The sequence below is a fragment of the Aulonocara stuartgranti genome (assembly GCF_965226115.1).
Source record: "Aulonocara stuartgranti genome assembly, chromosome: 15".
In the NCBI taxonomy this organism is placed as follows: Eukaryota; Metazoa; Chordata; class Actinopteri; order Cichliformes; family Cichlidae; genus Aulonocara; species Aulonocara stuartgranti.
Window position 1 is genome coordinate 26027793 of NC_138951.1, and position 14090 is coordinate 26041882.

General features: G+C 39.5%; 1 protein-coding gene and 1 long non-coding RNA gene across 5 annotated transcripts in view; one reads left to right on the forward strand and one right to left on the reverse strand.

Moving 5' to 3' along the window:
- adgrg6 (adhesion G protein-coupled receptor G6) overlaps positions 1-10716 on the forward strand; it is a 142599-nt gene extending 131883 nt beyond the window's left edge. For 3 of the 4 annotated variants that reach the window (XM_082506828.1, XM_082506831.1, XM_082506830.1), the window contains one exon: positions 5462-10716. In XM_082506828.1, the coding sequence (XP_082362954.1) occupies positions 5462-5673 (212 nt within the window). In that variant the 3' untranslated portion in view covers positions 5674-10716. The remainder of the gene's footprint in view (positions 1-5461) is intronic. The other variant, XM_082506829.1, reaches the window with a different exon arrangement.
- Positions 10717-11753: 1037 nt separating this feature from the next.
- On the reverse strand, positions 11754-13607 carry LOC309688943. The gene is made up of 2 exons (XR_014271208.1): positions 13143-13607; positions 11754-12148 (listed from the first exon to the last, which is right to left on the reverse strand). It is a non-coding gene; the product is annotated as an uncharacterized lncRNA (long non-coding RNA).
- Between the last annotated feature and the right edge of the window lie 483 nt (positions 13608-14090).

Below are 14090 nucleotides of genomic sequence, written 5' to 3' on the forward strand. Positions count from 1 at the left end.
AGATGAGGCCTGATTTGCTGCACAGTGTTGGCTGTGCATGTCATTCCAGTATCTCGCTCTGTCTTTTACTTCTAAGCACCAATAGAGCTCAGGACAGAGTCTAAGTAGAAGGAGAATCATTGCCAAGTGATCTGGTTGTTGTCTGGTTAATTTCTTCAAGCTTTGTCCAAAAAGTGAAACCCTGAAATATTCTGTCTTGTTAGGAGCCATTTTTATTTGCAAGTGTGTCATTTGGACACCAGGGTTGATGGATGAGGTAAAAACACAGTTAAGGAAATCAGGCAGATGATGAACAGAATTCAAAGAAGAAAGAGATTCAGTGACTGATCTTCTCAGTAAAGTTAATCTGGAGTCTCATAGTATAGTCCTCACAGCAAGAGGTCAGACACCTTCTGTCTTTAGTCGGAGTCCCAGGCCAACCATCACACGTGCTCAAGAATATTAGTCAAAGAAAATTAATTAAAACTGTTCAACTCTCCTGGTTTGAGTCAAAGCTTGCATACATACATTCTCCCTGTGGATTATTTAAAAGTCTTTAAAGACAAAAAGCTGCGTCCACAGTGCTACATGATGAGCTGCATTAGCTTTTTTATTTGTTTGCGTTGCCACTTGGAGGCAGCAGAAGCAGGGGGTGAACTGTGCTACAACAGCCACACACAGGACTTTTGCCTTTACACGTGACCTGGAGCGACATTTAAACTTAACAGCCTGCTGCGACCTCGTGCTGCGGGAAAGATCGGACGATAAAATCTGTGTGGGTTCGACTGCATAAGTGTAAACTTTAACATGTGATACTATCAGATCATCTGTGTTTCACATAACATTCATCAGCGCAGCTTTATTGTGTGGAATGCTTTAGGCCTGCGCAAACAGACTTGTTTGTCTAATTGCTTTACTCTAACATAAAAGCATGTACTGAAGAAAATGCATTTTTATTTGTACCTTAGAGGAGGATGGTAAGCATTCTCATTCAGATCGTGGCCTGCGGTGGAAATGGACAGCGTGTTATTAAGTCATCTGCGCTGAAGGAGGAATTCTCTCTTTGTGTTTCCTACGAGGTTGCTTCACAGTTCCTCAGCGTCTTCACAGTGTCAATCTATCCTTGTATCATTTCCAGATGTTTGAGGTCGGAGCATCTCTCCATCACAGAGCAGGCAGATCATGACCAGGGACCGACCTGCTATTCCCAAACGCCTTTTCTATGACACCAGCTCAGCTCTAACACCCCTCACAGTTTCTGTCTCTGTCTCAAAGTGTACTCTGGTGTACAATTGAGGGATTAAAAAAAAATAAAACAGTATTCCCCGTAAAAATGTTGTCCATGTGTCAGAGGAGATGCAGAAAGAAAACAAAACATCTCAGTGTGACATCATGGGGCATTTTAAAAGTCAAAATGAATGAATAGGACCAGCTGCAACATGACCGCGTAAGGCCAGCGGCATAATCAGCGCTGTCATAATGCACAGTGAAAGGAAGTCGTGACTGCAGTCCACGCCAGCAGGAAATCATTGCTTGACCTTGAAGCTTTTTGTGTTGCAAAGGGACAACAGTTGGAAGAGATGTTGGGAATAATCGCTGAATGTGTAGTAAGACAACACAATCAATCAATCCATGCTTTGTTTAATCAGGCAGCGATAGAGAAGGAGCTTCTTTGTTTGAACAGCGTGATTTAGATGCAATCTCAAATATTCCCTGCTTTACAATATCAGACCAGGAGGTCAGCGCACAGACATATGCATGTGTTTGATTTGGCTCAAAGAGCATACATTTAAGTCGATTGCTTTGGCCCATTGTCCACAAGAATGTTCCATAAAATGTGAAACTGTGAAGACTGCTGGTATATCTATACCATAAATCCAGAATTCAGGATGACATTTTTAACAAGTAGACAAACTTATTGTCTCAAACTGCCACACCTGTAAAGAGCCCCAGAGCATCGTTAACTTCTAAGAAGTCTTCCTGGACTGAATGAGGAACAAAAGGAAACCCCTGAAGGTTTGATGAAGACACTTTTTGTAACTGAATGAACATTTTCCAGACATTCTCACATTAAGAGCATTGACACTAGTGTTTGGACTTCTATTCTTCTCGGTCTAATTTTGATGTATAACTTGCTCCCCGGTTAGCCCTAATTCTAACCTAAAACAAACATGCAGTTCACAAAATCCCATCAACATTTGGGACTTGTGAACTTTCTGGAGCTTGCATTGTTGCTGGTAGCTGTATGTTAGGTTATAAGAGGGTTGGTTCTTAAATTCAGGGTCACGGACAAAGCATATTAACACTTTCATATTTCATTTTTCCTCTTGTGCCCATTTTCTTTGATCGTTCATCATGTTCGGAGTCAGTAGATTATCTGGTAGCAGACTTAGAAGTACATTCCAGTCGTTGTTGTCCCCAGCATTGTTTCCTCCAATTTTCCCCCTGGAGGATCTTGAGACAGTCTCAGGTCAGACAAGATTTGAAATCCCTCCAGTGAGGGTCAACCCCAACGACTCTTCTCAGCTTGTTATGTTTGGGAAACCTTTGATTCAGTTTTATTTATATTGCTCTAGTTTCAAAGTGCTTTATATTATGGAAGTAAAGACCCTACAATGTTAGCAAAAGAACCATAACAATCAGACGATCTCCTGTGAGCAAGGACATAGTGGTGGGGAGGAATAACCCCCATTAAACTGGAAAAGGCCTCTGGCAGAACCAGAATTGGGCAACCATCTGCTGCGACTGATCTGGAGCCTGAAGAGAAAGATAAGGGAGAAAACCGGAGCACAGAGAGGCCACAAATTATATCCAAGCACATATCCAAATTATGCAGTTTTGATGACCTTGTATAAGCAACCACTTGGGAATAGTGGTAAGGAAGAACTCCCTTTTAACAGGAATAAAACCTCTAGCAGAGCCAAGTTATCCGCCACGATTGGTGGCAGGTGAGGAAGACAGAGACACCCTGTGGAAGATGAATAAGATGAATAATAACTAATAATTAAACAACATATGTTGTGTAAACACATAAAGCAGTGAGTGAAAAAAGGTGAAGACGACGTGTGTAATGTACAGCACATCTTTTTATATGAGTCCCATCACCTATGATTTAAACACATCTTCAGCTAAAACCATGATAACAGCGGTTAGGTCAAAATTATATACCGCATACTGTCACCGTTCCCTTTCTACACATTTTGAGTTACGATCTCAGCATCGAGTGCAACATGAAATTTCGACCCCATGTGATACGACCCAGAGTATCCCGGTTATATTTTCTGCTGGCTCATAAAATCCTTGAAAAAGCAGGTTTTTGAGCAAATAAGAAAAGAAAGATGGAGAAAAACAAAACAAAAAACCAGACGACATTTGGCAAGACAGGTAAATAATCTGCTCTAAGTCGAGTTCATCATAGCACCGTGAGATGATCAGAACTTATTGACTGTGTTTTCCCATCCAGACTTGTGATAAACTCTGCTGAGAGAAGCACAGAAAAGATTGTTAATCTTGAGAATTTCACTCATGGTTAAATAAAGCAGCAAAGATCTCAGGTTATGTAGTGGTTGGCACTACCTATGTGTTCTACGAGGGAGCTGTACTCTGGCATTTCTTTCAGTTCCTGTTGAATAAACAGAGTTGGTCCTGGCTTAAGTCTGGCCAGTGTTCATATCACCATCTTTGTACCGTAGACCTATTATGCCTCACTCTTGCAGTCCTCCTTGTCACTCTGTGTAGGACAACCTTCAGCTGTTCTGAGCAGTGTTTAAATTAGACCATGAACAACTTTCATGTAACTGTCACGTCTGAGCAAGAACATGTTTGACTTAACATATTTTATGTCATTTTATGAGTTCCAAAACAGTCTAAAGACAAATAAGAGATATTGTTTTCACAAATATCATGCTGAATGTAGATACTTTTGGCTCAGGGCAATCATGAGTGTGGTACATGGATCGTTTTCACAGGTAGGGTCAGATATTATTGCACATGACTGTAGAAAAATATGTTGTGTTTCTCCTGGACATTTTGACCTCACTCCCACTGCTGTGTTTTATTTTCTTGGTAAGTTGATTTAAAATATGCTGTACTTATGTAAATCCTTAATTTTTTCTTGGACTAAGGAATTCTGCTTGTATATTTTAAGGTTTTAACAACTGCCAAGTTTCTACATTTCTTCAAGCTTTCCAAGTTTTTGCAGATCGCATTTTGATATTGCATCGTATGAGTGCTGCAAGAAGTACAGTATTAAATGTCTGTGGGCTGAGTACTTGGTACTGCAAAAGGCTGAAGGCAGAAGATGAAATGATAAGTGGTACAATGTAAACGTAACTACAAAATCAAAGTTAGCACCAGGTCTTTGTGCAGCCCAGAGAGATCTAAGTGGACTCTCTGCATGTGCTCACCGTGTTGCCCTGGATGATGTGGTGCGGGCTGAAACAGCGGACACAGTAAAGTCTTGAAGGTCTTGAATAACTTTTGGTATTTATGTATTTTAGCACAATGTTTTAAACTCTCATGTCAGCAGTGATTTGCTGTTGCACTTGGGCGTTTCCTGATTTTTCAACCTATTCAACAAATTTTATAGCATTCTACGGCACTGTTGGCTCCTGTCAGCATGACTACGCACCAGCTCCATTTTCTAGCTCCATCTTAATTTCCTCAACCCTTGGCCAAGGTGTGGCCACTTCTTTCATAATCTCATTCTTTTGGTTACTATAAAGTTCACTAGGCCCTTGAATAACAAAGTCTGCATAAGAAGAGAGCAGTGGTTTTTAAAAGTCAAAATACTGCCAACCAGGAGAGTGCAGCATGCTGGAGGGTTCAGTTTTTGCACTCTGCTTGTCTGTGGTTTCAGTTTGTTTTCATTTGCTCTTTGCTATGATTTAGGCTTAAAAGTACTTGGTGAGGTGTACGTCAGGTTCTGGGTTTAGGCAATGCCAAATAACAACACTATCTCTGTGCTGATTATGGTGATCGCAGTGAGACTGATTGTACTCTTTATAATTTCATTCCCCAGAAAGTAGTCTGTCCACATCTATTTGAATTTAATTAACAGATTATCATTCTTGGTCTTTGTCTTCTCTTCCTTTTCTTTCTACCTTGTGTTCAGAGCATTCTTCGTCCTCTGCCTTTAGTCTATATAGTTTTTATATTTTACAGGGTTCACCATGATACCAGTGCAGTCCGAATGGTTGGTTTCACCATATGTTTAGAAACAAGTGATGAGCAATCACATGAGTCAAATGATCCACCCGATCATAATACATACCTTATTAATGTATCCTGTTTGTAAAGCTTTTAACTAGAAGTAATACTAATACATGAAGGCTAAATAACAAGTGCTAACATGTTTAATTTGATTGACATTTTCAGCGTGAATGACAGTATCAATGTAATCAGATTTCCTTCTAATAACTGGAACGAATCCATAATTAGGTCATAACACCCTGGTTTCCCTCTGTGTTTTTCATCCCTGTAGCTAAATACTACTCCAAACAAACCAATCCAAAGTGCATCTCCTCATCCTGTTCCTCCTCAGAAGTGGAGCCCAACTCCTCTTCCTCCTCGTCCTCCATCCTTCCTGTCAGCCAGATGATTGACAAGGTGAAAGGTTACTGTTCCACACACTCTGACAACTTCTGCAAGAACATCATCATGCCTGACACCTGCACCCACTGCACCAGGTTTTAGATTGCCCTCAGCACTTCTGCTGCCCCCCATTAGAATATGTTCTAGACCTGCTCACATTGTTCTAGAAACTTCTTAACATCCTGTTCACAGCTTCACTGAAAGGCTTCTGTTAAAGGTTCATACATGAAGCGCAGCACTGGAACATGAGTCATTATTCTGTACATGCCGCTGAACATTATTGAACCTTTTGTGTTCTGGAAGTACGTCTAACATTTCTGGATTTCAGCATTCAACTGTTCAGTCTGTTGGATATCTTCCTAATGATCCCGAACTTTGTGAGAGCAAAATTTGATGTTTTGAAACGTATCCAAGTATTCTAAAGTTGTGTGACAGCCTCATTCCAAGAGAAAGGTTGTAGCAAGTACCGGCTGACTGAGAATTACAGAACATGATTATAAACTCAATGAAGCCTGAGTCAGTGCCCTGAGACTTTTGCACGTTCCAGAAATCTCCAACATTCGACAGTCCCTGTGTTTCGAAAACTCTCAGAGCCTCAACGGTTTGAGAAGCTTTGAATTGTAGAGCTCATCCAAGCAGTGCAGAGCTCTAAAAGCCTTAGTCAGAGAGTGTGTTTTTTAATTCTTCTGATATTCATTGAGATAGCCCCCTAACACTGTACAAGCCCAACACCCACACAAACTGTTTAGAAGCGTTCTGATTCTGTCTCAGCCTCAGAGATGTCCCTGAAAACTTTGTTAAATCGTGTGTCATCATGTGAATTGTTTGTTTTGCTGTAGGAGCACATAGTTTTTTGTACAATTAATTCAACAATCTGCAAAAATTATTGATATGTGTTCTCATTTATGTTAAATTTACAAGGAGCAGGCCGGTTTGTCAGACTGTACTCTAATTTGATTGGATATTTTTCCTCAGTACAGAGTATGCAATAACGTGATTAAATTCCTTTGTACAAAAGTCCCAAAAGGCTTTTCAAGAAATATGCTTTTTTATGAAATATGCTTAAACGGCAGCCTGTGAACTCATCAGAATTAAGTCAGTCAACAAAATTATTCTGATTAAGAATGATAAGAGAAGCTACAGGGTGGTCAGTGACGCTGATGTGATTCTACTGTATCATATCAAATTACCAAAATTGGCCGACTTGGCTGCCAGAATGTAAGATGAAACTAGGAGCAAGGGGGAGTGATCAGAGGGGTGAGGAAAGACAAAAAAATGAAAAAAAAAAAAAAGGATGTTATCAAAGAAAAAACTAGACTCTTAGGTTTGGCATCTTTTTAATACTGTGATGTTTATTAAAACTGTCCATTTGTGCACGTGTGTGTGGAGCCATACCCTCTGTAAATATAGATCTATGTATTCTATGTGCCTTATTTTTATTGTGAAAATCTGTCTGGATGGTTGATTTTATTCATGCCTTTGTAAGGTCCTCAAAGGGTCACTGCAACTGTACATACTTTATGCTTTATATACATGCTTTAAGTTGTGATGACCAAAGGGGCAGAAATAGGATGGACACACACAAAAAGAGAATTGAACAGAATATAATCTCCACCGGGAAAGGCCGATTGATCAAGGTGTTTTCAAATACTCATTTAACATATTTACATTTATTAAAAATATTATTATCATGAACAAAACTTGGTATGTCTATTGATGGAATGCTTGAGTTTATCAACACATATTTTGATTTTCAGACTCCATTTTTGAAAATGTTGTGCTCATATATAATTACTGTAATATTTCCCACATGTTTGGTGGTTTATTGGATAAAAGATGTTGAAGCTTTCTTGTGCATGTCAGCCAGAGTTTAGCAATCATAGTGGTAAATTCTTTACTGTTCACATTTGGAGGTTTGTTTTCTTACTCTTGTTCTAATATCTGCTCTTATTCAGAATTTTGTGATAGTTTTTTTTAAGGTAATACAACTGCTAGAATGACAATATTATAGCCTAAAGGACTTATGGATAAGTTTACCCAGATCCCAGCAAAAATGCTAAGTCTGCCGATGTTGTGGTTTAGACAATACAACTCAGCATCAGTGTGTCTTTTTATATCCGATATTCAAATTACTACAAGTATTTTGCAGACCTCCTTTTAGAAGGAACATATTTTTAAGAGAAACCTGATGACAGCCAAGTCTGTAGATTACCCAGCGGTCCTGGAAGTGCAAGAGGAATTCCATCCTAGTCCTTTCATGTGGTGGCAAATATCTAAAGCAGAGGAGATTTAAATATATCAGCATGAAAAACGAGAGGGAACAGGAGCAGTGACAGAGGATATTTTTGTTCTCGTAATTCAGCTGAACTGATCCATGAATTTAATCATCAGTATCATTTTTTCTTTTTAAGAGAATCAACCGAGTTAGCAAAATAATCTACACTTATTTCTCAAAATGTAAAAAAGTCAATATCAGTTTCATATTAATGTTGTTTCATCACCTTCTACACAGGTAAAGCAGCATTTTTACATATGGTTTAATTTGTAAAGCCATGAAAGTCAGCACTTCCTTCCCTTCCTTAGACTTTAAATCCTGATAAGAATTCCTTTGTATAATAAAGAGATATAAAAAGAAACTCCATGGCACACATGCAGCCACCATGCAGTGATCAAGTGTGATATTCATTGTTTGACTGTGTTTGTATCATGGACAACATCGTCAGTCTAGGTATGCCACACTGCATTGACATTTTTAACTGGCTGCAGTTTATACAATATTTTATTAAATTAAAAATGTTGAAAATGTAATTCCTCATTGCTGTTAGACCAAAACTGCGCTTTCAAATCCGCTGGATAAACTCACTTTTAATTACTACCAAATTAAAAATAACTAATTCCCATGTTTTAAGGCCCCTGAGACCTAAACCATCACAGGTGGTCATCCTAACCCTGTTCCTTTATTCCGATTTTCTGGAAGCAGTGTAAATAGCTTTTGATATCAGTTGGAATCATTATTGTCTGGGAAGACAATTTAAGAAGAACAGAAATAAAATATTCCGATTGGCGACTGGGTTGTGGCTGATGAGAGGGTTAACGACTTGCACATGAAATGTTATCCAATTTGCCACCAAACAATCAAACGTAATCTTTTTTCTTTATTTTATCAATCAAATTTAATAGAAACATACACTCTGCACATTAGACCACGTGTTAAATATATATATAAAGTAGTAACATTGTATCAGTATTTAAAGCTGTAAGAGGCTCAGTTAGTAGTTAATTTGTAATGAAATTTGAAAAGTTCACTGTTACATTTAGAAAAATATAACTTGTGTGTGAGTGACATCGTAGTAGTAGACCTTTCTTTGCCCGGCAGCACTTTAACTCCCATTTACACAATTAGCACTGGAGCATTCTTGGTGTTGCATTAATAAAAGACAATCAGTCAAACAGTTTTATGATGGTCTTTTGTCACCACCATAAAATTTCATGAATTCTGTCAAAGTGGGGAAAAAGCACCATTCTGTTCCAATAGAAGCCTTTTTTGAAAAAAAAAACAAAAAACAAATATGTGTGCTATTCTGTTCCATTGCTTTGAGCATCTTTTGAGCAGTGTTTATTGTGTTGTATGCTATTTATTTTGTAAATGTTTTCCTGTGTCCGGTTAACCACAAATTAAACTTACTGGAAGGGAAAACCATAGAAGATGAACATGGGGACCTATCTGAGGTCTTTTTTGGTATTCAGACTCATTGGACCTCCACTCATCAGCTGTTGGCTAACTGGACTTCCACTGCCTACATGGAGCCAACAGCATTCAACACTGCAGAATGTATTGTAGTAGTCACACATTGTACCCCTTAACCCCTGTTTCTTTTTTCTTTTGCCCAGAGTGGCAGAAGAATGCACTCTTCAGCACTCAGAAACAATTCCCTTGAGACTGTGAAAGAAGAGCCGAGGCCTTTTTGGCAGCTCCGTGCGGGGGCATAGCTCAGTTATCCTGTCAGTCACTGGACTGGCTTCAGAAATGCCTTAAAATGTTCATATCAAGCACGACTGCCCAAAGAGGACAACACACAAACACACGTCAGGTTTTCAAATCTGTGGGGACATCTAATTAACGTAATGCTTTCCTTAGCCCCTTACCCTAACCATAACCCAATTGTAACCCTGGCACTAAAACCACATTTTAAGTCTCAAAAATGCCTTCAAACTTGTGGGGTCCAGGATTTTGGTCCCCACAAGTATAGTAAACTTCCCATTTTTGGTCTCCACAAAGATGTGAATATATGCTCACACACACATGCACACACACACACACTCACACACACACACAAACGTGGATTACCAGGTGTGCACACAAACTGAATTTTCCTGACTGGAACAAGGCTGAATGTTTGTGTGGTAACAAAATGAAAAAGTACACACAGAGTGTAAGGAGACTGCTCAATCCAGACAGGCTGAAAACAAAAGTCATGTGACAAAATCAGATGAACCCAAACTCTGCCCAACGCCAAGAAAAGGCCAATAAAGAGCCTTAAAGTTAAACTCACTCGCACTGCTTGGCTGAAGAGGCCAGAATTCATTTTATGTTTCTAATCAAGCAGAAATTAATTATTTTAATGAACTGCCGATGCCCACCTTAACTTTTTGAAGCCGTTTGTAGACGAGTTCTTTAATCTGTCTGCTCTTGTGCAGAATTCTTGTTCCCTAACGGCTCTCTGGCAGCTCAGCATGCAGTAGCATTATAGTCACTGTTCAATCAGATATCCAAACTCAGTAAACGTTACGAGTCCCGTTTCGTTTCCTCTGGGCTGGCTCGTCCACTCACAGGTTAAGTCCTCCCACATCTCTATTTTCCTCTAACATGACGTGTGTACAGTTGCATTTAATGTAAATACTTCATGTCACCTGCACTATGTTTAGTTGACGGATATTGTATCACATGCAGATGTTTCACAGAGGATTGTAACTCATCTTGGCTTTTGCTGTGTTTTAGCGTTTGTACTATTTTTTCTATGATTCTGTGAACGCTTGTCCTCCCTTCACGGCTGCGTTATTGCCTGGTTTTTCTGTGAGGTTATTTTGTGAAAGCACGCTTTAGTTTCAGCATTAAAGGGAATAAAGGTTTGACATGATTACAGAGCCGGAGTCAAACTTTTGTGTTGCTTCTTTATTTATTTTTTTGTGACATATGACTTTGAGTGTGATCCATTTCAGTTAAGAACACAGAGGAAGTTCCCTGCTATAGTATAGTGAAAAGATTTCTATCAAGCCAAATCATGAATTGTTGTTTCTTTCATAATCAAATGATGGTGAAAATAAAGAAGGAAAGAGGCTCTGCTGCAACAGTGCAGATAAGAGCCAACAAGGTCTGATTTAAAAAGAGAAGGAAGCAAAAAAAAAAGAGGACAAACACTACCTGATCAGCCGATGGCATGGATTACCAAGTGATGGCATCCCGCAAGGATTAAAGGACATCAGTTTTACATTCACCCTTAAAAATCACTTTCAGTGCCATCATTTGTGCAGAAACAAGGTCTGAGGCAGAAGAAAGAAACTCAAGTAAGAAAACATCTGGAAGTCCCTCAGAGTTGCTGCTGTGCCCTAGAAACGAGCCAACCGAGGCAGTTCAGGCTTCTAATAAGGATGCCTCCTGGGTGCCCCCTGGAACCCACGGAAGATTTCTTAGGCCGCCTTGGAGTTGTTAACTCACCTCATTCGAGCACATCTTGAGATCTCCTGCAACGATCGGGAAGATGCTGCTGGGAAGCGCGTTTGAAGTAGCTCGCTTAGTACAGTGCCACCATGACCAGACTTGGATGAGAAAGTGGATGGACAGACAGGTGTTTATATTTCAGTACACGAGGCCCGTGGGTTTTCCCATCCACTTCTACTTCTACTCAGCCTTATACAAGTTTTATACAATTTTAAGGTGCAAAAATTGAACATATATAATGAATGCTGTCCATATTTTTTGAAAAATGGTCCATCAACCTGCTTTCAGGTCTTTTTTTATTGTTCAGCAGGAATAACTAAAAGACTATGAAAAGATAAGAGGCTGAAATTTTCTCTGACCTTTCATGCCATCAAACTGAATCAGGATTTGTAATTTGGCAAAGATACACCAGAAAATGTCCAAGTATTGGCTGGTTAAGTTAAGATAAAAGGTCACACACTAGTAAAGTCTCAAATTTTATTGAATTAATTTAAAAAAATGTCTGAGGACTGTTCCACATCACTAAAGCATGCTATAAGGTTACTTGGTAGATATCTGAGTTCATCAACTTAGCCACAAGTCAAATGGGAGAAAACACAAGACGTCCTAGGTCATTTCTCATAGTGTGCATGGAGATGAGGTGGTTAACACATTCTTACACAAACAGTCTAAACAGTGTTCACTCAGAATTCACTGGTTTCGCTCTCTTGACTCCTGAAATTGATTTTAATGCCACAGCGTCTGGATAAAGTATGTGGTTTGGAAGCTGCTCTGAGTAGATGCTTTTCTGAGGTTAGAGAGGTTCCTGCTGCTGCACGGTGGAGGAGATATCCTGAGGTCCTGGACTGGCGCACAGCCCTGTAAGGGAAAAAAGACCAACTCAAGTGCACATTAGTTCAGTGGCCACACTTTACTCTGAAATCTAATCTGAAATCTGAAATGTATAGAATTTAGAGGTGAAACTGACCATATGGAGACAGAAAGTAACTAAATACGAAGTATATAGTGTACGTGCTCTTATCTTTGTGGATCTGGCAGCTGTAGCGATTATATTTTCAGTCTGCCTGGCTGATCTGGATGTTCTGATAGACTGAGCTTCATGATTTGCAGCTACAAGGTATGAGCATGCATATTTCTATAAACCGTATATATAGTGGTAGATCTAAACAAATATGGACCATACAGTATGTAATATAACAAACATACAGTACTGCGCTATGATCAGGGCTGCATTTTTTCTCCAAGCAGCAGATCACTGAATCACTTTCCTTTATGATAAAGCATGTAACTACATGCTTTATCATAAAGGAAAGTGATTCAGGGCTGGATCAAGTGACCCTGAATCCTCCCTTAGTTATGCTGCAATCCGGTTGTTCAGTCTGACGTCACTAGCCGTGTCTGGGTCTAAACTCCGCTGCAGGTCCATATATCAAACAATCACTATGGCTTTACTGAGAGTTGAAAAACTGTCTAAATTCTTTCATCTTTAATAAAATGATCAGCGTTCTGCTCTACCAGGTGTAACAATTGAGTTTAACATCCAGGCATCCATGAAAACGGAATTTATGACATTTAACGGAGTTAGAAGTTAGCAGGGAGTTAGCTCGCTAGCTTCTATCTAAATACAATATAGCATGTCCTGACTGCGGGGTTTTGGAAACAAATTAAAACGTACAGCTCTGTTATCACTTCCAACATAAATGAAGACAGAAAGCTAAACAGCAGTGACGTTTGTAGGGTTACTGAAGTTTGGCTAGCTGGTATATAATGATGTGCTACGTGACCGCTAGCGACACAGCTATGTTAGCATAATATAAACAAGCTAACTTTTTTTCCACTTGATAAAAGTTACCGTGAGTGTTCTCGGTGGTCAGGAACAAATGTAATCGCATGGCAGGATGCTGTAAACGGACCAAACTTCAGCCAGGAGAACAACTGAGATAATCCATCCACAATACGAGGTTAGTCATTCATATACTGCTGCATGGGCTGGGCTGTAGTTACATCCTAAGGTTTTAAAAACTGAGCTTAAATAAATGATTAGCGGTAATAAAAGCCGAGGGAGGTCAACAGTGATCGCTGACTGTTTTAGGAGCTTTTTGAGATCAAATAGAAGAAAATACATAACATTAAACATGTTAACAACACAAATGCCATATTAAACGCAGACTACTTTAGACCCGGAAGTAGGATTCATCACGTCATCACTGAACAAGCGGTAGGCGTAGGCTGCTGGGGGATTCCCATGATGCACTGTGCGTTTCTTTTCACTCACTATGTGTTAATAGACCTCTCTGCACTGAATCATACTTGTTATTACTCTGGCTCTCTTCCACAGCATGTCTTTTATCCTGTCTTCCTTTTCTCATGGCAACCCTCGTCACCCCTCCCTGAGCCTGGTTCTGCTGGAGGTTTCTTCCTGCTAAAAGGGAGTTTTTCCTTCCCACTGTCACCAAATTGCTTGATCATCTGGGATCGTATGATTGTTGTGTTTTTCTCTGTATTTATTATTGTAGGGCCTACCTTACAATATAAAGCACATTGAGGTGACTGTTGTAGTGATTTGGAGCTGTATAAATAAAACTGAATTGAACTTAATTGAACTGAAGGCCGAATAGTCAGTTTTGTTGCCCAAGTGGACATGAATACCATGTTGAAATGCATCATAACTTATATATGAGCATTTATGTAGCCCTGCACCGTACTGAAAAATGTCTGTGTTGGAATAATGACCATGAAGAAAGGGAAGCTGCATGCTTTGTATTCCATACAGAGCAGCTTTCCAGGATTCACAGTTAAA